Below are 24,006 nucleotides of genomic sequence, written 5' to 3'. Positions count from 1 at the left end.
ACACAGACAAAGCTACCCCAGGTAGCCTCTAGCAGGGCTGTAGGGGCAAGTGTTGTTAGCGAGCACCTATGAAGGCTACTGACACTGTGGTACACACAGGGTGGGTGGTCAGCACCACGTCCGGCCGCCTTTGTCTCTCCCCCAGTGCTAGCGATGTTTACTCTTTAGCCTCGTGCCGTGTGGAGACATCGCCACCTCGTGGTGACGTCAACACACTGCACGTGGCTGTGTGTGTCAGTGTGTGTCAGTGTGTCTGTGTGTGTGTCTATCTGTATGTGTCTGTCTGTGTGTGTCTGTCTGTGTGTGTCTGTGTATGTCTGTGTGTGTGTCTGTGTCTGTTTGTGTCTGTGTGTGTGTCTGTGTGTGTCTGTGTGTGTCTTTAAGAAGGGGGACCGCACAGACTGTAACAACTACAGGGGCATCTCACTCCTCAGTGTGCCAGGAAAGGTCCTGGCAAGGATTATTCAACATCGCCTTGCTAGGCACGCTGAGGAGAGGCTTGCGGAGCCCCAATGCGGTTTCAGGAAAGGGCGGTCCTGCACAGATGCCATATTTTCTGTCCGTCTGTTACAGCAGAGGTGTAGGGAATTCCAACAAGTCCTACATCTCTGCTTTATTGACCTTGGTCAAGGCCTTTGCTACCATCAGTAGGCCTGGGCTCTGGGTTGTTCTTCGTGCTTTCGGAGTCCCTGACCCTCTGCTCACGCTCATTAAGGACCTTCACGATGGTGAGCGGGCCCGGGTAAAACTACATGGCCGGGAGTCAGAGCCATTCCCTGTACACCTTGGGGTGCGACAGGGATGTCCTCTGGCTCCAACATTATTTCACATCTATTTCGACCACGTAGTTCGTGAAGCCTTCAATAGCTGTACCGGGGGAATCTCCATATGGTACAGATATAATGGGAGTCTGATCGATGCCCAGGTGCGGTCAAGGGATGACTCCCTATTGGTCAACCACGTTATGTATGCCGATGATTTGGTAATTGCAGCTCACTCAGAGGAGGAGTTGGAGACGCTGCTGCTGAGACTGGAGCGTGCCACTAAGAGGTGGGGCCTTACCATCAGCCCCACCAAAACTAAGCACCTGCCTGGGTATTTTGTACCATCGGACACTCCACCCCCACAACTCCCAATCCGTGATGGGGCAGTTGTGGAGAGAGTGGAGAGTTTCCCATACCTAGGCAGTGTGCTTATGACCAGCTCCAGTTTAACAGCAGAGGTCTCATTCCAAATCAGTCGAGCGTCAATATCGTTTCATCGGTTGCGTAACGCTGTGTGGAAGTTACCTGGTCTGTCACTCCGCACGAAGCTTCAGGTCTTCTCGGCCACGGTCATTCCCTCCCTTCTCTACGCTTGCGAAACGTGGACCCCCCTAATGGAACATCTTCGCCGGTTAGAAACATTTAGGCTAGCCTGCCTACGATCCATCCTGGGTTTAACCAGGCTGGATTGTGTGAGGAGCTCACAAATCATCGAAAGAGGTGGACAAAGTCCCATCGGTGAGCTCCTCCGGCAGGCAAGGCTGCGTTGGCTGGGTCATGTAGCCCGCATGCCCAGCCACCGCATGCCCAAACAGCTCTTGTTCAGCCGGATCGAGGGGGCTAAACGGGCGCGGCACGGGCTAGAGAAGAGATGGAGTGATGTGGTACAGGAGGAGGAGGAGCTGAGTGGACTTGCCGATGACTGGTACCAGCGTTGTCAAGATCGGCCTCTGTGGAGGTGGCTCGTGAAGGACGCTACAGGGCAGTTGGAGGCAGTCGCCCTCCAACAAAAACGGAGGGCGGAGGAGCGACGCTCACAACAACGAGCGGAGCGCCGGGTGGCTAAAGCACAGCAGGTTGACACAGTAGGGGGCACAGGTGGTGCATCAGCCAGTCATCTCAGTCAGTCGACCCGTGGCACCTGCTGGGTCTGCCCCGTGACCTCCTGCCAGCGGGCGTTCGACACTTCACGTGGCCTCAAGGTGCACATGGCCTGGCACAAGCGTCGTGGTGACGTCACCGCCACTTAGTAGTGAATGGCGGTTGTTGTTGTGTCTGTGTGTGTGTGTCTGTGTGTGTGTCTGTGCGTGTGTGTCTGTGTGTGTGTGTTTAGCGCTACGCTGCGCTACGAACCCGGCGTCCCGGGTTCGATTCCCGCTCACGGCCAACACCACCGGTGACGATTATCTGAACCGGTCCTGGGCCTCTCCTCAAATGAGTACCTGGTGCAGCGTAGTGAACATCTCCAGCACTGGTGGAGAGACAAAGGCGGCCGGGCGTGGTGCTGGCCACCCACCCCCTCTGTGTGTGTAGCCACAGTGCCGGTAGCCTTCATAGACGCTGCTAACAGCACTTGCCCCAACAAACCCCCAGATACATCCTCGCTGGCGAATGCAAGAAAATTCCCGTGGAGGGGAATTCAAAAGTCTCCCATAGACTCCAATGTTAAAGTCTCCCATAGTCTCCAATGTTAAAGTCTCTACCCATAGACTCCAATGTTAAAGTCTCTACCCATAGACTCCAATGTTAAAGTCTCTACCCATAGACTCCAATGTTAAAGTCTCTACCCATAGACTCCAATGTTAAAGTCTCTACCCATAGACTCCAATGTTAAAGTCTACCCATAGACTCCAATGTTAAAGTCTCCCATAGACTCCAATGTTAAAGTCTCTACCCATAGACTCCAATGTTAAAGTCTCTACCCATAGGCTCCGATGTTAAAGTCTCCCATAGGCTCCAATGTTAAAGTCTCCCATAGACTCCAATGTTAAAGTCTCCCATAGACTCCAATGTTAAAGTCTCTACCCATAGACTCCAATGTTAAAGTCTCTACCCATAGACTCCAATGTTAAAGTCTCCCATAGGCTCCAATGTTAAAGTCTCTACCCATAGACTCCAATGTTAAAGTCTCTACCCATAGACTCCAATGTTAAAGTCTCTACCCATAGACTCCAATGTTAAAGTCTCTACCCATAGACTCCAATGTTAAAGTCTCTACCCATAGACTTCAATGTTAAAGTCTCTACCCATAGACTCCAATGTTAAAGTCTCTACCCATAGACTCCAATGTTAAAGTCTTTACCCATAGACTCCAATGTTAAAGTCTCCCATAGACTCCAATGTTAAAGTCTCTACCCATAGACTCCAATGTTAAAGTCTCTACCCATAGGCTCCAATGTTAAAGTCTCCCATAGGCTCCAATGTTAAAGTCTCCCATAGACTCCAATGTTAAAGTCTCCCATAGACTCCAATGTTAACGTCTCTACCCATAGACTCCAATGTTAAAGTCTCCCATAGACTCCAATGTTAAAGTCTCTACCCATAGACTCCAATGTTAAAGTCTCTACCCATAGGCTCCAATGTTAAAGTCTCTACCCATAGACTCCAATGTTAAAGTCTCCCATAGACTCCAATGTTAAAGTCTCTACCCATAGACTCCAATGTTAAAGTCTCTACCCGTAGACTCCAATGTTAAAGTCTCTACCCATAGACTCCAATGTTAAAGTCTCTACCCATAGACTCCAATGTTAAAGTCTCTACCCATAGACTCCAATGTTAAAGTCTCTACCCATAGACTCCGATGTTAAAGTCTTCCATAGGCTCCAATGTTAAAGTCTCTACCCGTAGACTCCAATGTTAAAGTCTCTACCCATAGACTTCAATGTTAAAGTCTCTACCCACAGACTCCAATGTTAAAGTCTCTACCCATAGACTCCAATGTTAAAGTCTCTACCCATAGACTCCAATGTTAAAGTCTCCCATAGACTCCAATGTTAAAGTCTCTACTCATAGGCTCCAATGTTAAAGTCTCCCATAGGCTCCAATGTTAAAGTCTCCCATAGACTCCAATGTTAAAGTCTCTACCCATAGACTTCAATGTTAAAGTCTCTACCCATAGACTCCAATTTTAAAGTCTCTACCCATAGACTCCAATGTTAAAGTCTCTACCCATAGACTCCAATGTTAAAGTCTCTACCCATAGACTTCAATGTTAAAGTCTCTACCCACAGACTCCAATGTTAAAGTCTCTACCCATAGACTCCAATGTTAAAGTCTCTACCCATAGACTCCAATGTTAAAGTCTCCCATAGACTCCAATGTTAAAGTCTCTACTCATAGGCTCCAATGTTAAAATCTCCCATAGGCTCCAATGTTACAGTCTCCCATAGACTCCAATGTTAAAGTCTCCCATAGACTCCAATGTTAAAGTCTCTACCCATAGACTCCAATGTTAAAGTCTCTACCCATAGACTCCAATGTTAAAGTCTCTACCCATAGACTCCAATGTTAAAGTCTCTACCCATAGGCTCCAATGTTAAAGTCTCCCATAGGCTCCAATGTTAGTCTCCCATAGACTCCAATGTTAAAGTCTCCCATAGACTCCAATGTTAAAGTCTACCCATAGACTCCAATGTTAAAGTCTCCCATAGGCTCCGATGTTAAAGTCTCTACCCATAGACTTCAATGTTAAAGTCTCTACCCATAGACTCCAATGTTAAAGTCTCTACCCATAGGCTCCAATGTTAAAGTCTCCCATAGGCTCCAATGTTAGTCTCCCATAGACTCCAATGTTAAAGTCTCCCATAGACTCCAATGTTAAAGTCTCTACCCATAGACTCCAATGTTAAAGTCTCCCATAGGCTCCAATGTTAAAGTCTCTACCCATAGACTTCAATGTTAAAGTCTCTACCCATAGACTCCAATGTTAAAGTCTCTATCCATAGACTCCAATGTTAAAGTCTCTACCCATAGACTCCAATGTTAAAGTCTCTACCAATAGACTCCAATGTTAAAGTCTCTACCCATAGACTCCAATCTTAAAGTCTCTACCCATAGACTCCAATGTTAAAGTCTCTACCCATAGACTCCAATGTTAAAGTCTCTACCCATAGACTCCAATGTTAAAGTCTCTACCCATAGACTCCAATGTTAAAGTCTCTACCCATAGACTCCAATGTTAAAGTCTCTACCCATAGACTCCAATGTTAAAGTCTCTACCCATATACTCCAATGTTAAAGTCTCTACCCATAGACTCCAATGATAAAGTCTCCCCTAGACTCCAATGTTAAAGTCTCCCATAGACTCCAATGTTAAAGTCTCTACCCATAGACTCCAATGTTAAAGTCTCCACCTATAGACTCTAATGTTAAAGTCTCTACCCATAGACTCCAATGTTAAAGTCTCTACCCATAGACTCCAATGTTAAAGTCTCTACCCATAGACTCCAATGTTAAAGTCTCTACCCATAGACTCCAATGTTAAAGTCTCTACCCATAGACTCCAATGTTAAAGTCTCTAGCCATAGACTCCAATGTTAAAGTCTCTACCCATATACTCCAATGTTAAAGTCTCTACCCATAGACTCCAATGATAAAGTCTCCCCTAGACTCCAATGTTAAAGTCTCCCATAGACTCCAATGTTAAAGTCTCTACCCATAGACTCCAATGTTAAAGTCTCCACCTATAGACTCTAATGTTAAAGTCTCTACCCATAGACTCCAATGTTAAAGTCTCTACCCATAGACTCCAATGTTAAAGTCTCTACCCATAGACTCCAATGTTAAAGTCTCTACCCATAGACTCCAATGTTAAAGTCTCTACCCATAGACTCCAATGTTAAAGTCTCTACCCATATACTCCAATGTTAAAGTCTCTACCCATAGACTCCAATGATAAAGTCTCCCCTAGACTCCAATGTTAAAGTCTCCCATAGACTCCAATGTTAAAGTCTCTACCCATAGACTCCAATGTTAAAGTCTCCACCTATAGACTCTAATGTTAAAGTCTCTACCCATAGACTCCAATGTTAAAGTCTCTACCCATAGACTCCAATGTTAAAGTCTCTACCCATAGACTCCATTGTTAAAGTCTCTAGCCATAGACTCCAATGTTAAAGTCTCTACCCATAGACTCCGATGTTAAAGTCTCTACCCATAGACTCCAATGTTAAAGTCTCTACCCATAGACTCCAATGTTAAAGTCTCTACCCATAGACTCCAATGTTAAAGTCTCTACCCATAGACTCCAATCTTAAAGTCTCTACCCATAGACTCCAATGTTAAAGTCTCTACCCATAGACTCCAATGTTAAAGTCTCTACCCATAGACTCCAATGTTAAAGTCTCTACCCATAGACTCCAATGTTAAAGTCTCTACCCATAGACTCCAATGTTAAAGTCTCTACCCATAGACTCCAATGTTAAAGTCTCTACCCATATACTCCAATGTTAAAGTCTCTACCCATAGACTCCAATGATAAAGTCTCCCCTAGACTCCAATGTTAAAGTCTCCCATAGACTCCAATGTTAAAGTCTCTACCCATAGACTCCAATGTTAAAGTCTCCACCTATAGACTCTAATGTTAAAGTCTCTACCCATAGACTCCAATGTTAAAGTCTCTACCCATAGACTCCAATGTTAAAGTCTCTACCCATAGACTCCAATGTTAAAGTCTCTACCCATAGACTCCAATGTTAAAGTCTCTACCCATAGACTCCAATGTTAAAGTCTCTAGCCATAGACTCCAATGTTAAAGTCTCTACCCATATACTCCAATGTTAAAGTCTCTACCCATAGACTCCAATGATAAAGTCTCCCCTAGACTCCAATGTTAAAGTCTCCCATAGACTCCAATGTTAAAGTCTCTACCCATAGACTCCAATGTTAAAGTCTCCACCTATAGACTCTAATGTTAAAGTCTCTACCCATAGACTCCAATGTTAAAGTCTCTACCCATAGACTCCAATGTTAAAGTCTCTACCCATAGACTCCAATGTTAAAGTCTCTACCCATAGACTCCAATGTTAAAGTCTCTACCCATAGACTCCAATGTTAAAGTCTCTACCCATATACTCCAATGTTAAAGTCTCTACCCATAGACTCCAATGATAAAGTCTCCCCTAGACTCCAATGTTAAAGTCTCCCATAGACTCCAATGTTAAAGTCTCTACCCATAGACTCCAATGTTAAAGTCTCCACCTATAGACTATAATGTTAAAGTCTCTACCCATAGACTCCAATGTTAAAGTCTCTACCCATAGACTCCAATGTTAAAGTCTCTACCCATAGACTCCATTGTTAAAGTCTCCACCTATAGACTCTAATGTTAAAGTCTCTACCCATAGACTCCAATGTTAAAGTCTCTACCCATAGACTCCAATGTTAAAGTCTCTACCCATAGACTCCAATGTTAAAGTCTCTACCCATAGACTCCAATGTTAAAGTCTCTACCCATAGACTCCAATGTTAAAGTCTCTAGCCATAGACTCCAATGTTAAAGTCTCTACCCATATACTCCAATGTTAAAGTCTCTACCCATAGACTCCAATGATAAAGTCTCCCCTAGACTCCAATGTTAAAGTCTCCCATAGACTCCAATGTTAAAGTCTCTACCCATAGACTCCAATGTTAAAGTCTCCACCTATAGACTCTAATGTTAAAGTCTCTACCCATAGACTCCAATGTTAAAGTCTCTACCCATAGACTCCAATGTTAAAGTCTCTACCCATAGACTCCAATGTTAAAGTCTCTACCCATAGACTCCAATGTTAAAGTCTCTACCCATAGACTCCAATGTTAAAGTCTCTACCCATATACTCCAATGTTAAAGTCTCTACCCATAGACTCCAATGATAAAGTCTCCCCTAGACTCCAATGTTAAAGTCTCCCATAGACTCCAATGTTAAAGTCTCTACCCATAGACTCCAATGTTAAAGTCTCCACCTATAGACTCTAATGTTAAAGTCTCTACCCATAGACTCCAATGTTAAAGTCTCTACCCATAGACTCCAATGTTAAAGTCTCTACCCATAGACTCCATTGTTAAAGTCTCTAGCCATAGACTCCAATGTTAAAGTCTCTACCCATAGACTCCGATGTTAAAGTCTCTACCCATAGACTCCAATGTTAAAGTCTCTACCCATAGACTCCAATGTTAAAGTCTCTACCCATAGACTCCATTGTTAAAGTCTCTACCCATAGACTCCAATGTTAAAGTCTCTACCCATAGACTCCAATGTTAAAGTCTCTACCCATAGATTCAAATGTTAAAGTCTCTACCCATAGACTCCAATGTTAAAGTCTCTACCCATAGACTCCAATGTTAAAGTCTCTACCCATAGACTTCAATGTTAAAGTCTCTACCCATAGACTTCAATGTTACAGTCTCTACCCATAGACTCCAATGTTAAAGTCTCTACCCATAGACTCCAATGTTAAAGTCTCTACCCATAGACTCCAATTTTAAAGTCTCACATAGACTCCAATGTTAAAGTCTCTAACCATAGACTCCAATGTTAAAGTCTCTACCCATAGACTCCATTGTTAAAGTCTCTAGCCATAGACTCCAATGTTAAAGTCTCTACCCATAGACTCCAATGTTAAAGTCTCTACCCATAGACTCCAATGTTAAAGTCTCTACCCATAGACTTCAATGTTACAGTCTCTACCCATAGACTCCAATGTTAAAGTCTCTACCCATAGACTCCAATGTTAAAGTCTCTACCCATAGACTCCAATGTTAAAGTCTCTACCCATAGACTCCAATTTTAAAGTCTCACATAGACTCCAATGTTAAAGTCTCTAACCATAGACTCCAATGTTAAAGTCTCTACCCATAGACTCCAATGTTAAAGTCTCTACCCATAGACTCCAATGTTAAAGTCTCTACCCATAGACTCCAATGTTAAAGTCTCTACCCATAGACTCCAATGTTAAAGTCTCTACCCATAGACGCCAATGTTAAAGTCTCCCATAGACTTCAATGTTAAAGTCTCCCATAGACTCCAATGTTAAAGTCTCCCATAGACTCTAATGTTAAAGTCTCCCATAGACTCCAATGTTAAAGTCTCCCATAGACTCCAATGTTAAAGTCTCCCATAGACCCCAATGTTAAAGTCTCCCATAGACTTCAATGTTAAAGTCTCCCATAGACACTAATGTTAAAGTCTCCCATAGACTCCAATGTTAAAGTCTCCCATAGACTCCAATGTTAAAGTCTCCCATAGACTCCAATGTTAAAGTCTCCCATAGACTCCAATGTTAAAGTCTCCCATAGACTCCTATGTTAAAGTCTCCCATAGACTCCTATGTTAAAGTCTCCCATAGACTCCAATGTTAAAGTCTCCCATAGACTCCAATGTTAAAGTCTCCCATAGACTCCAATGTTAAAGTCTCCCATAAACTCCAATGTTAAACTCTCCCAAAGACTCCAATGTTAAAGTCTCTCATAGACTCCAATGTTAAAGTCTCCCATAGACTCCAATGTTAAAGTCTCCCATAGACTTCAATGTTAAAGTCTCCCGTAGACTCCAATGTTAAAGTCTCCCATAGACTCCAATGTTAAAGTCTCTACCCATAGACTCCAATGTTAAAGTCTCCACCTATAGACTCTAATGTTAAAGTCTCTACCCATAGACTCCAATGTTAAAGTCTCTACCCATAGACTCCAATGTTAAAGTCTCTACCCATAGACTCCATTGTTAAAGTCTCCACCTATAGACTCTAATGTTAAAGTCTCTACCCATAGACTCCAATGTTAAAGTCTCTACCCATAGACTCCAATGTTAAAGTCTCTACCCATAGACTCCAATGTTAAAGTCTCTACCCATAGACTCCAATGTTAAAGTCTCTACCCATAGACTCCAATGTTAAAGTCTCTAGCCATAGACTCCAATGTTAAAGTCTCTACCCATATACTCCAATGTTAAAGTCTCTACCCATAGACTCCAATGATAAAGTCTCCCCTAGACTCCAATGTTAAAGTCTCCCATAGACTCCAATGTTAAAGTCTCTACCCATAGACTCCAATGTTAAAGTCTCCACCTATAGACTCTAATGTTAAAGTCTCTACCCATAGACTCCAATGTTAAAGTCTCTACCCATAGACTCCAATGTTAAAGTCTCTACCCATAGACTCCAATGTTAAAGTCTCTACCCATAGACTCCAATGTTAAAGTCTCTACCCATAGACTCCAATGTTAAAGTCTCTACCCATATACTCCAATGTTAAAGTCTCTACCCATAGACTCCAATGATAAAGTCTCCCCTAGACTCCAATGTTAAAGTCTCCCATAGACTCCAATGTTAAAGTCTCTACCCATAGACTCCAATGTTAAAGTCTCCACCTATAGACTCTAATGTTAAAGTCTCTACCCATAGACTCCAATGTTAAAGTCTCTACCCATAGACTCCAATGTTAAAGTCTCTACCCATAGACTCCATTGTTAAAGTCTCTAGCCATAGACTCCAATGTTAAAGTCTCTACCCATAGACTCCGATGTTAAAGTCTCTACCCATAGACTCCAATGTTAAAGTCTCTACCCATAGACTCCAATGTTAAAGTCTCTACCCATAGACTCCAATGTTAAAGTCTCTACCCATAGACTCCAATCTTAAAGTCTCTACCCATAGACTCCAATGTTAAAGTCTCTACCCATAGACTCCAATGTTAAAGTCTCTACCCATAGACTCCAATGTTAAAGTCTCTACCCATAGACTCCAATGTTAAAGTCTCTACCCATAGACTCCAATGTTAAAGTCTCTACCCATAGACTCCAATGTTAAAGTCTCTACCCATATACTCCAATGTTAAAGTCTCTACCCATAGACTCCAATGATAAAGTCTCCCCTAGACTCCAATGTTAAAGTCTCCCATAGACTCCAATGTTAAAGTCTCTACCCATAGACTCCAATGTTAAAGTCTCCACCTATAGACTCTAATGTTAAAGTCTCTACCCATAGACTCCAATGTTAAAGTCTCTACCCATAGACTCCAATGTTAAAGTCTCTACCCATAGACTCCAATGTTAAAGTCTCTACCCATAGACTCCAATGTTAAAGTCTCTACCCATAGACTCCAATGTTAAAGTCTCTAGCCATAGACTCCAATGTTAAAGTCTCTACCCATATACTCCAATGTTAAAGTCTCTACCCATAGACTCCAATGATAAAGTCTCCCCTAGACTCCAATGTTAAAGTCTCCCATAGACTCCAATGTTAAAGTCTCTACCCATAGACTCCAATGTTAAAGTCTCCACCTATAGACTCTAATGTTAAAGTCTCTACCCATAGACTCCAATGTTAAAGTCTCTACCCATAGACTCCAATGTTAAAGTCTCTACCCATAGACTCCAATGTTAAAGTCTCTACCCATAGACTCCAATGTTAAAGTCTCTACCCATAGACTCCAATGTTAAAGTCTCTACCCATATACTCCAATGTTAAAGTCTCTACCCATAGACTCCAATGATAAAGTCTCCCCTAGACTCCAATGTTAAAGTCTCCCATAGACTCCAATGTTAAAGTCTCTACCCATAGACTCCAATGTTAAAGTCTCCACCTATAGACTCTAATGTTAAAGTCTCTACCCATAGACTCCAATGTTAAAGTCTCTACCCATAGACTCCAATGTTAAAGTCTCTACCCATAGACTCCATTGTTAAAGTCTCCACCTATAGACTCTAATGTTAAAGTCTCTACCCATAGACTCCAATGTTAAAGTCTCTACCCATAGACTCCAATGTTAAAGTCTCTACCCATAGACTCCAATGTTAAAGTCTCTACCCATAGACTCCAATGTTAAAGTCTCTACCCATAGACTCCAATGTTAAAGTCTCTAGCCATAGACTCCAATGTTAAAGTCTCTACCCATATACTCCAATGTTAAAGTCTCTACCCATAGACTCCAATGATAAAGTCTCCCCTAGACTCCAATGTTAAAGTCTCCCATAGACTCCAATGTTAAAGTCTCTACCCATAGACTCCAATGTTAAAGTCTCCACCTATAGACTCTAATGTTAAAGTCTCTACCCATAGACTCCAATGTTAAAGTCTCTACCCATAGACTCCAATGTTAAAGTCTCTACCCATAGACTCCAATGTTAAAGTCTCTACCCATAGACTCCAATGTTAAAGTCTCTACCCATAGACTCCAATGTTAAAGTCTCTACCCATATACTCCAATGTTAAAGTCTCTACCCATAGACTCCAATGATAAAGTCTCCCCTAGACTCCAATGTTAAAGTCTCCCATAGACTCCAATGTTAAAGTCTCTACCCATAGACTCCAATGTTAAAGTCTCCACCTATAGACTCTAATGTTAAAGTCTCTACCCATAGACTCCAATGTTAAAGTCTCTACCCATAGACTCCAATGTTAAAGTCTCTACCCATAGACTCCATTGTTAAAGTCTCTAGCCATAGACTCCAATGTTAAAGTCTCTACCCATAGACTCCGATGTTAAAGTCTCTACCCATGGACTCCAATGTTAAAGTCTCTACCCATAGACTCCAATGTTAAAGTCTCTACCCATAGACTCCATTGTTAAAGTCTCTACCCATAGACTCCAATGTTAAAGTCTCTACCCATAGACTCCAATGTTAAAGTCTCTACCCATAGATTCAAATGTTAAAGTCTCTACCCATAGACTCCAATGTTAAAGTCTCTACCCATAGACTCCAATGTTAAAGTCTCTACCCATAGACTTCAATGTTAAAGTCTCTACCCATAGACTTCAATGTTACAGTCTCTACCCATAGACTCCAATGTTAAAGTCTCTACCCATAGACTCCAATGTTAAAGTCTCTACCCATAGACTCCAATTTTAAAGTCTCACATAGACTCCAATGTTAAAGTCTCTAACCATAGACTCCAATGTTAAAGTCTCTACCCATAGACTCCATTGTTAAAGTCTCTAGCCATAGACTCCAATGTTAAAGTCTCTACCCATAGACTCCAATGTTAAAGTCTCTACCCATAGACTCCAATGTTAAAGTCTCTACCCATAGACTTCAATGTTACAGTCTCTACCCATAGACTCCAATGTTAAAGTCTCTACCCATAGACTCCAATGTTAAAGTCTCTACCCATAGACTCCAATGTTAAAGTCTCTACCCATAGACTCCAATTTTAAAGTCTCACATAGACTCCAATGTTAAAGTCTCTAACCATAGACTCCAATGTTAAAGTCTCTACCCATAGACTCCAATGTTAAAGTCTCTACCCATAGACTCCAATGTTAAAGTCTCTACCCATAGACTCCAATGTTAAAGTCTCTACCCATAGACTCCAATGTTAAAGTCTCTACCCATAGACGCCAATGTTAAAGTCTCCCATAGACTTCAATGTTAAAGTCTCCCATAGACTCCAATGTTAAAGTCTCCCATAGACTCTAATGTTAAAGTCTCCCATAGACTCCAATGTTAAAGTCTCCCATAGACTCCAATGTTAAAGTCTCCCATAGACCCCAATGTTAAAGTCTCCCATAGACTTCAATGTTAAAGTCTCCCATAGACACTAATGTTAAAGTCTCCCATAGACTCCAATGTTAAAGTCTCCCATAGACTCCAATGTTAAAGTCTCCCATAGACTCCAATGTTAAAGTCTCCCATAGACTCCAATGTTAAAGTCTCCCATAGACTCCTATGTTAAAGTCTCCCATAGACTCCTATGTTAAAGTCTCCCATAGACTCCAATGTTAAAGTCTCCCATAGACTCCAATGTTAAAGTCTCCCATAGACTCCAATGTTAAAGTCTCCCATAAACTCCAATGTTAAACTCTCCCAAAGACTCCAATGTTAAAGTCTCTCATAGACTCCAATGTTAAAGTCTCCCATAGACTCCAATGTTAAAGTCTCCCATAGACTTCAATGTTAAAGTCTCCCGTAGACTCCAATGTTAAAGTCTCCCATAGACTCCAATGTTAAAGTCTCTACCCATAGACTCCAATGCTAAAGTCTCCCATAGACTCCAATGTTAAAGTCTCCCATAGGAGAGTTTCCCATACCTGGGCAGTGTGCTTATGACCGGCTCCAGTTTAACAGCAGAGGTCTCACTCCGAATCATTCGAGCGGCAATATCTTTTCATCGGTTGCGTAACGCTGTGTGGAAGCTACCTGGTCTGTCGCTCCGCACTAAGCTTCAGGTCTTCTCTGCCACGGTCATTCCCTCCCTTCTCTACGCTTGCGAAACGTGGGCCCCCCTAATGGAACATCTTCGACGGTTAGAAACATTCAGGCTGGGCACTGCCTACGATACATCCTGGGTTTAACCAGGCTGGATTGTGTGAGGAGCTCACAAATCCTTGAAAGATCTGGGCAAGGTCCCATCGGTGAGCTCCTCCGGCAGGCAAGGCTGCGATGGCTGGGTCATGTAGCCCGCATGCCCAGCCACCGCATGCCGAAACAGCTTTTGTTCGGCCGGATCGAGGGGGCTAAACGGACGCGGCACGGGCTAGAGAAGAGATGGAGTGATGTGGTACAGGAGGACGTGGAGCTGAGTGGACTTGCCGATGACCGGTACCAGCGGTGTCAAGATCGGCCTCTGTGGAGGAGGCTCGTGAAGGACGCTACTGGGCAGTTGGAGGCAGTCGCCCTCCAACAACAACGGAGGGCAGAGGAGCGACGCTCACAACAACGAACGGAGCGCCGGGTGGCTAAAGCACAGCAGGTTGGCACAGTAGGGGGCACAGGTGGTGCATCAGCCAGTCATCTCAGTCAGTCGACCCGTGGCACCTGCTGGGTCTGCCCCGTGACCTCCTGCCAGCGGGCGTTCGACACTTCACGTGGCCTCAGGGTGCACATAGCCTGGCACAAGCGTCGTGGTGACGTCACCGCCACTTAGTGGTGAATGGCGGTTGTTGTTGTGTCTGTGTGTCTATGTGTGTTTATCTGCGCGTGTCTTTCTCTGTCTGTGTCTGCCTCACTCTGTGTCCGCGCAGGTTCTGGAGAGAGAGAGACAGGCTTGGAGAGCTTCTCTATCCCCGAGTTGAGAAACTATGCCCGGACAACTGCTCCCGCATCACCGGTGACTCTCGCGGTGGGCGGGCCCTCCCCTAGATCCACTCGGCCTCAAAATGAGTACCTGCTGCGGTGGTGTGTGGTACTAGCAGTCAGCATCGCGACTCGGGGAGAGACAAAGGCGGCCGGGCGTGGTGCTGGCCACAGTGCCGGTAGCCTTCATAGGTAGCGCTGCTACTCGCTAGCCAACGGCACTTGCCCCTACAGCCCTGCTAGAGGCTACCTGGGGTAGCTTTGTCTGTGTGTGTGGTGTGTGTAGTACATAGACACTGCTGCTGCTACTCGCTACTAGCAGCACTTGCCCCTACAGCCCTGCTAGAGGCTACCTGGGGGAGCTTTGTCTGTGTGTGGTGTGTGTAGTATATAGACACTGCTGCTGCTACTCGCTACTAACAGCACTTGCCCCTACAGCCCTGCTAGAGGCTACCTGGGGGAGCTTTGTCTGTGTGTGTGGTGTGTGTAGTACATAGACACTGCTGCTGCTACTCGCTACTAACAGCACTCGCCCCTAAAGCCCTGCTAGAGGCTACCTGGGGTAGCTTTGTCTGTGTGTGTGGTATGTGTAGTACATAGACACTGCTGCTGCTACTCGCTACTAACAGCACTTGCCCCTACAGCCCTGCTAGAGGCTACCTGGGGGAGCTTTGTCTGTGTGTGGTATGTGTAGTACATAGACACTGCTGCTGCTACTCGCTACTAACAGCACTTGCCCCTAAAGCCCTGCTAGAGGCTACCTGGGGGAGCTTTGTCTGTGTGTGTGGTGTGTGTAGTACATAGACACTGCTGCTGCTACTCGCTACTAACAGCACTTGCCCCTAAAGCCCTGCTAGAGGCTACCTGGGGGAGCTTTGTCTGTGTGTGTGGTGTGTGTAGTACATAGACACTGCTGCTGCTACTCGCTACTCACAGCACTTGCCCCTACAACCCTACTAGAGGCTACCTGGGGTAGCTTTGTCTGTGTGTGTGGTGTGTGTAGTACATAGACACTGCTGCTGCTACTCGCTAGCTAACAGCACTTGCCCCTACAGCCCTGGCAGAGGCTACCTGGGGGTAGCTTTGTCTGTGTGTGTGTGGTGTGTGTAGTACATAGACACTGCTGCTGCTACTCGCTACTAACAGTACTTGCCCCTACAGCCCTGCTAGAGGCTACCTGGGGTAGCTTTGTCTGTGTGTGGTGTGTGTAGTACATAGACACTGCTGCTGCTACTCGCTAGCTAACAGCACTTGCCCCTACAGCCCTGCTAGAGGCTACCTGGGGGAGCTTTGTCTGTGTGTGTGGTGTGTGTAGTACATAGACACTGCTGCTGCTACTCGCTAGCTAACAGCACTTACCCCTACAGCCTTGCTAGAGGCTACCTGGGGGAGCTTTGTCTGTGTGTGTGGTGTGTGTAGTACATAGACACTGCTGCTGCTACTCGCTAGCTAACAGCACTTGCCCCTACAGCCTTGCTAGAGGCTACCTGGGGGTAGCTTTGTCTGTGTGTGTGGTGTGTGTAGTACATAGACACTGCTGCTGCTACTCGCTACTACTAACAGCACTTGCCCCTACAGCCCTGCTAGAGGCTACCTGGGGTAGCTTTGTCTGTGTGTGTGGTGTGTGTAGTACATAGACACTGCTGCTGATACTCGCTACTAACGCCACTTGCCCCACTCCCCGCTAGGAATGCTCCTGGAGCTGGACATGGATACTCTGAAACTCCTGGCCGGCGGTGATGGCAGTGATGGTGGTGATGGCGGTGATGGTGGTGATGGTGGTGATGGCGGTGATGGTGGTGATGGTGGTGATGGTGATCGTAGCCATCACGTACTCAAGGCTATGGTCTCTAAGGCTCAAGAGGCTCTCAAGCAACATCAGCAGCAGCTGCAGCAGCAGCAGCAGGATGATGGTGATGGTGGTGATGGTGGTGGTGGTGATGGTGGTGATGGTGGTGGTGATGGTGATGATGATGAGCTGGGCGAGCAACTCTACAGATACCTCGTGGCGTCCGGGAGAGCAAAGACAGCCGATGTCATCACAGGTGATGATGGTGGTGGTGGTGATGGTGGTGATGGTGGTGGTGGTAGTGGTGGTGGTGGTGGTGATGGTGGTGATGGTGGTGGTGGTAGTGGTGGTGGTGATGGTGGTGATGGTGGTGATGGTGGTGGTGGTGGTGGTAGTGGTAGTGGTGATGGTGGTGATGGTGGTGGTGATGGTGGTGGTGATGATGGTAGTGATGGTGATGGTGGTGACGGTGGTGATGGTGGTGATGGAGGCCCCGGGGGGCCAGGCGTCTATGACGTCTCCTGGCCAAACCCCAATTGGCGGAGCCAGGAGATTGAATACCTACCCTCGGGGCTACTCCAGAAACAACGAAAAGCCAGGATCTATGCGGCATTCAGGAGGTCCGGTGGACCGGCTCTGGCTCCTGCCACCATGAGGGGTGGACAGTCCTCTACTCGGGGCAGCAGACTGCCAAACAACAGGGTGTGGGTCTTCTTTTGAACAAAAGAATGAAGGGGGCGTGGGAGCGTGGCGGTGAGGTGTGGGAAGCTGTAAGCCCCAGGCTACTTTGGGCTCGCCTTCCCATCAACCGGAGGCGAGGAATGGTGGTCATGGTTACTTATGCCCCCACCGAAGATGAACATCCGTGGAGGGATGCAGGCAAAGCCGATGAGTCAGATGCCTTCTATGACCTCCTGTCACAGGTGCTGGCTAAAGTGGCCCCTCGGGATAGAGTCATCATGTTGGGTGACTTCAATGCCCGAGTTGGTCATGATACTGGCACCTGGTCTGGAGTGATTGGAGGGCATGGGCCAGATCAGCTCAATAACAACGGTAGGAGGCTGCTAGATTTTTGTGCAGCCCATGGGCTTGTAATTACCAACACGCTGTTCCGGCATCGGCGCATCCACACAACAGCATGGATGCATGCCGGGTCCAAGCAAGAACATCTGCTGGACTACATAGTGACGGACCAGCGAATGCGAGCCCATGTCCTTGACACCAGGACCTACCGTGGAGCTGATCTGCCCTCTGACCATCGACTAGTCATCTGTAAGATGCGCCTGCCATTCTTCCACTCCGGTGGTGGGTGTACACCCAGGACCCCATTCCAACATAAAGTGGCCTGGTCTCAGTTATCTGATGAAAGTTGCAAGCGAGAATTTCATCATCGCTTGCGGCTGGGATTGGCATCGTCCCCGACTCCTCCTGATGTCGAGGGTAAATGGGCGAGGTTTAGGACTGTGACTCATGCAGCTCCAATGGCTGCTTTGGGTACGCGGTCCAGACCTCCCCAGAGACCGTGGCTGACAGAGGAGGTGTTCAGGATGGTTGAGAAAAAGCGACAGGCCCACTGTCATCGGCTACAGAATCCCACGTTAGAGAATGAGGAGGCTTACCGCAGCCTTCGCTCGGAGGTTCGGAGAGCCGTGAGGCGCTGCAAGGATGGGTGGTGGTCGCGGGTTGCTGAGGAGATGGAGTCTGCCTCAGTGGCCCGTGATCACAAATCTCTATTTAACTCCATCAAAAAAGTAACCTGCAGCGCCACACCTATTACCATCATTAGGGGAAAAAACGGTGATCCAATCTCCGACCCCCAGGAACAGGTTCGCAGATTTGCTGAGCATTTCTGTGAGGTCCTGGAGGAGGGAAAATCCCTCAGCCAGGAAAACATCATGGCACAAAGTGAGGATGACCCTGCTGAGGCTGCGGTGCCTCAAATATTGGAAGAAGTCACCCCCTGTGAGTGGCTGGCTGAGGTGCCATCTGCTGAGGAAGTATTGAAGGCGATCCGGAGTCTGAGACCAGGAAAGGCAGCGGGCAGAGATGATCTCCCAAGCGAAATGCTGAGGGAGGGTGGCGTTTGTGCACAGACTGCCCTATATGACATCATAACAACAGTCTGGACCACTGGACGGGTTCCGCAGGATTGGAAGGATGCCCTGGTGGTCCCCCTTTTTAAGAAGGGGGACCGCACAGACTGTAACAACTACAGGGGCATCTCACTCCTCAGTGTGCCGGGAAAGGTCCTGGCAAGGATTATTCAGCATCGCCTTGCCAGGCACGCTGAGGAGAGGCTTGCGGAGCCCCAATGCGGTTTCAGGAAAGGGCGGTCCTGCACAGATGCCATATTTTCTGTCCGTCTGCTACAGCAGAGGTGTAGGGAATTCCAACAAGACCTACATCTCTGCTTTATTGACCTGGTCAAGGCCTATGATACCATCAGTAGGCCTGGGCTCTGGGTCGTTCTTCGTGCTTTTGGAGTACCTGACCCTCTGCTCACGATCATTAAGGACCTTCATGATGGTGAACGGGCCCGGGTAAAACTACGTGGCCGGGAGTCAGAGCCATTCCCTGTACACCTTGGGGTGCGACAGGGATGTCCTCTGGCTCCCACATTATTTAACATCTATTTTGACCACGTAGTTCGTGAAGCCTTCAATAGCTGTACCGGGGGAATCTCCATATGGTACAGATATAATGGGAGGCTAATCGATGCCCGGGTGCGGTCAAGGGATGGCTCCCTATTGCTCAACCACGTTATGTATGCTGATGATTTGGTAATAGCTGCTCAGTCAGAGGAGGAGTTGGAGACGCTGCTGCTGAGACTGGAGCGTGCCACTAAGAGGTGGGGCTTTACCATCAGCCCCACCAAAACTAAGCACCTGCCTGGGTATTTTGTACCATCGGACACTCCACCCCCACAACTCCCAATCGGTGATGGGGCAGTTGTGGAGAGAGTGGAGAGTTTCCCATACCTGGGCAGTGTGCTTATGACTGGCTCCAGTTTAACAGCAGAGGTCTCACTCCGAATCAGTCGAGCGGCAATATCTTTTCATCGGTTGCGTAACGCTGTGTGGAAGCTACCTGGTCTGTCGCTCCGCACTAAGCTTCAGGTCTTCTCGGCCACGGTCATTCCCTCCCTTCTCTACGCTTGCGAAACGTGGACCCCCCTAATGGAACATCTTCGCCGGTTAGAAACATTTAGGCTGGCTTGCCTACGATCCATCCTGAGTTTAACCAGACTGGATTGTGTGAGGAGCTCACAAATCCTTGAAAGATCTGGGCAGGGTCCCATCGGTGAGCTCCTCCGGCAGGCAAGGCTGCGATGGCTGGGTCATGTAGCCCGCATGCCCAGCCACCACATGCCGAAACAGCTTTTGTTTGGCTGGATTGAGGGGGCTAAGCGGGCGCGGCACGGGCTAGAGAAGAGATGGAGTGATGTGGTACAGGAGGACGTGGAGCTGAGTGGACTTGCCGATGACTGGTACCAGCGGTGTCAAGATCGGCCTCTGTGGAGGAGGCTCGTGAAGGATGCTACTGGGCAGTTGGAGGCAGTCGCCCTTCAACAACAACGGAGGGCAGAGGAGCGACGCTCACAACAACGAGCGGAGCGCCGGGTGGCTAAAGCACAGCAGGTTGGCACAGTAGGGGGCACAGGTGGTGCATCAGCCAGTCATCTCAGTCAGTCGACCCGTGGCACCTGGGTCTGCCCAGTGACCTCCTGCCAGCGGGCGTTCGACACTTCACGTGGCCTCACGGTGCACATAGCCTGGCATAAGCGTCGTGGTGACGTCACCGCCACTTAGTGGCGAATGGCGGTTGTTGTTGATGGTGATGGTGGTAGTGGTGGTGGTGGTGCTGGTGATGGTAGTGATGGTGATGGTGGTGATGGTGGTGATGGTGGTGATGGTGATGGTGGTGGTAGTGGTGGTGGTGATGGTGGTGGTGATGGTGATGATGGTAATGATGATGACAAGCCTGATGATGATTCTACTGCTGCTGATGATGATGCTGATGATGATACTGATGATGATTCTACTGCTGCTGATGATGATGCTGCTCCTGATGATGATGCTGATGATGATTCTACTGTTGATGATGATGCTACTCCTGATGATGATACTGATGATGATTCTACTGCTGCTGATGATGATGATGCTGATGATGATGCTGCTGCTGATGATTCTACTGCTGATGATGATGCTGTTGATGATGATTCTCCTGCTGCTGATGATGCTACTGATGCTGCTGATGATGATATTGATGATTATACTGCTGATGATGATTCTTCTGCTGATGATGATGATGCTGCTGATGATGATGCTGCTGATGATGATTCTACTGGTGATGATGAGGCTGACGATGCTGCTGATGATGATTCTACTGGTGATTCTACTGCTGATGATGCTGCTGATGATGATTCTACTGCTGATGATGCTGCTGATGATGATTCGACTACTGATGACGCTGATGATGCTGATGATGATTCGACTACTGATGATGACGCTGATGATGATGCTGCTGATGATGATCACGCTGATGATGCTGCTGATGATGCTGCTGATGATTCTACTGCTGATGATGACGCTGATGATGCTGCAGATGATGATGACGCTGATGATGACGCTGATGATGATGATGACGCTGATGATGACGCTGCTGATGCTGCTGATGATGCTGCTGCTGATGATTCTACTGCTGATGATGCTGCTGATGATGATTCTACTGCTGATGATGCTGCTGATGATGATTCTACTGCTGCTGCTGATGATGATGCTGATGATGATTCTACTACTGCTGATAATGCTGCTGATGATGATTCTACTGCTGATGATGCTGCTGATGATGATTCTACTGCTGATGATGACGCTGATGATGCTGCTGATGATTATTCTACTGCTGATGATTATTCTACTGCTGATGATGACGCTGATGATGCTGCTGATGATGACGCTGATGATGCTGCTGATGATGACGCTGATGATGCTGCTGATGATGATTCTACTGCTGATGATGATGCTGATGATGATGATTCTACTGCTGATGATGACGCTGATGATGATGATGCTGCTGCTGATGATTCTACTGCTGATGATGATGATGCTGCTGCTGATGATGATTATACTACTGATGATGCTGTTGATGATGATGCTGATGATGATGCTGATGATGATGCTGATGATGATGCTGATGATGATGCTGCTGATGATGATGATTCTACTGCTGATGATGCTGCTGCTGATGTCACCCTCAGGAATGCTGCTGGAAATCCCCCACGATGCACTGCGGCAGCTCCTCCGGTCTCCACGGCAACTGGACGAGAAGATCTCATTGGCCGACGAGGCTCTCAGAGCCAGCCAATAGGAACGCGGGATGCTGTGATGGTGGTGGTGGAGATGGTGGTGATGGTGGTGGTGGAGATGGTGGTGGTGATGGTGGTGATGATGATGATGGTGGTGATGGTGGTGATGGTGGTGGTGATGGTGGTGATGGTGATGGTGGTGATGGTGGTGATGGTGGTGGTGATGGTGGTGGTGGTGGTGATGGTGGTGGTGATGGTGGTGGTGGTGGTGATGGTGGTGATGGTGATGATGGTGGTGGTGGTGGTGATGGTGGTGGTGGTGGTGATGGTGATGGTGGTGATGGTGGTGATGGTGGTGATGGTGGTGATGGTGGTGGTGATGGTGGTGATGGTGATGGTGGTGATGATGATGGTGGTGATGGTGGTGATGATGGTGGTGATGGTGGTGATGATGGTGGTGATGATGGTGGTGATGGTGGTGATGATGGTGGTGATGATGGTGGTGATGGTGGTGGTGATGGTGGTGGTGGTGATGGTGGTGGTGATGGTGGTGATGGTGGTGATGATGGTGGTGGTGATGGTGGTGGTGATGGTGGTGGTGGTGGTGATGGTGGTGGTGATGGTGGTGATGATGGTGGTGATGGTGGTGGTGGTGATGGTGGTGGTGGTGATGGTGGTGGTGGTGATGGTGGTGATGGTGGTGATGATGGTGGTGGTGATGGTGGTGGTGATGGTGGTGGTGATGGTGGTGGTGATGGTGGTGGTGATGGTGGTGATGGTGGTAATGATGGTGGTGATGATGGTGGTGATGGTGGTGATGATGGTGGTGATGGTGGTGATCATGGTGGCGGTAGCAGCTCAACCAAGTGGCTGATGTCATCACCAGCATCATCTAGGACTGTAAAGCAGCCAAATAATCTAAGCACACAGAGACACAGAAACACACAGAGACACATAGAGACCCACAGAGACCCACAGAGACACACACACAGACACACAGAGACACACAGAGACACACAGAGACGCACAGAGACCCACAGACACACAGAGACCCACAGAGACACACAGAGACCCACAGAGACACACAGAGACACACAGAGACACACAGAGACCCACAGAGACACACAGAGACACACACAGAGACACACACAGAGACACAGACACACACAGAGACACACACAGAGACACAGAGACACACACAGAGACACAGAGAGACGCACAGAGACCCACAGACACACAGAGACCCACAGAGACCCACAGAGACCCACAGAGACACACAGAGACCCACAGAGACCCACAGAGACACACAGAGACCCACAGAGACACACAGAGACACACACAGAGACACAGACACACACAGAGACACACACAGAGACACAGAGACACACACAGAGACCCACAGAGACCCACAGAGACCCACAGCGACACACAGAGACACACAGAGACTCAGAGAGACCCACAGAGACCCACAGAAACGCACAGAGACACACAAAGACACACAGAGACACACAGAGACACAGAGACACACACAGAGACACACAGAGACTCAGTGACACACAGAGACCCACAGAGACACACAGAGACCCACAGAGACACACACAGAGACACACAGAGACCCACAGAGACCCACATAGACATACAGAGACCCAGAGAGACACACAGAGACCCACAGAGACCCACAAAGACACAGAGACCCACAGAGACCCACAGAGACACACACACAGACACACAGAGACCCACAGAGACACAGAGATACACAGAGACCCACAGAGACTCACAGAGACCCACAGAGACCCACAAAGACACACAGAGACCCACAGAGACCCACAGAGACACACACAGAGACCCACAGAGAGACACAGAGACACAGAGATACACAGAGATACACAGAGACCCACAGAGACTCACAGAGACCGACAGAGACACAGAGACACACAAAGACACAGAGACACACAGAGACACACAGACACACGGTGTTGGTGGGATGGTGGTGGTGGGTGGTCCTGGTGGGTGGTGGTGGGGTGGTGGTGGTGGTGGGGGGGTGATGGTGGTGGTGGTGGGTGGTGGGTGATGGTGGTGGTGGGGTGGCCCTGGTGGGTGGTAGTGGTGGGGGGGGGTGATGGTGGTGGTGGTGGTCCTGATGAGTGGTTCCTGCACACG

The 24,006-nt window shown here is 47.3% G+C and overlaps 1 protein-coding gene across 2 annotated transcripts in view; it reads left to right on the top strand.

Moving 5' to 3' along the window:
• Positions 1 to 22,033, top strand: part of LOC116938184 (uncharacterized) — a 30,891-nt gene extending 8,858 nt beyond the window's left edge. Inside the window, exons 3-5 of one of the 2 annotated variants that reach the window (XM_076055652.1) lie at positions 14,701 to 14,798; positions 16,441 to 16,797; positions 21,799 to 22,033. In XM_076055652.1, the coding sequence (XP_075911767.1) occupies positions 14,701 to 14,798; positions 16,441 to 16,797; positions 21,799 to 21,908 (565 nt within the window). In that variant the 3' untranslated portion in view covers positions 21,909 to 22,033. The remainder of the gene's footprint in view (positions 1 to 14,700; positions 14,799 to 16,440; positions 16,798 to 21,798) is intronic. The other variant, XM_076055653.1, reaches the window with a different exon arrangement.
• The last annotated feature ends 1,973 nt before the right edge of the window (positions 22,034 to 24,006 follow it).

The sequence above is a fragment of the Petromyzon marinus genome, chromosome 72, assembly GCF_048934315.1.
Source record: "Petromyzon marinus isolate PM22_M1 ecotype Great Lakes invasive population chromosome 72, UKy_Petmar_22M1.pri1.0, whole genome shotgun sequence".
NCBI lineage: Eukaryota > Metazoa > Chordata > Hyperoartia > Petromyzontiformes > Petromyzontidae > Petromyzon > Petromyzon marinus.
Note: the sequence above shows the minus strand (reverse complement) of the source record. Positions and strands in the feature narration are given on the sequence as shown.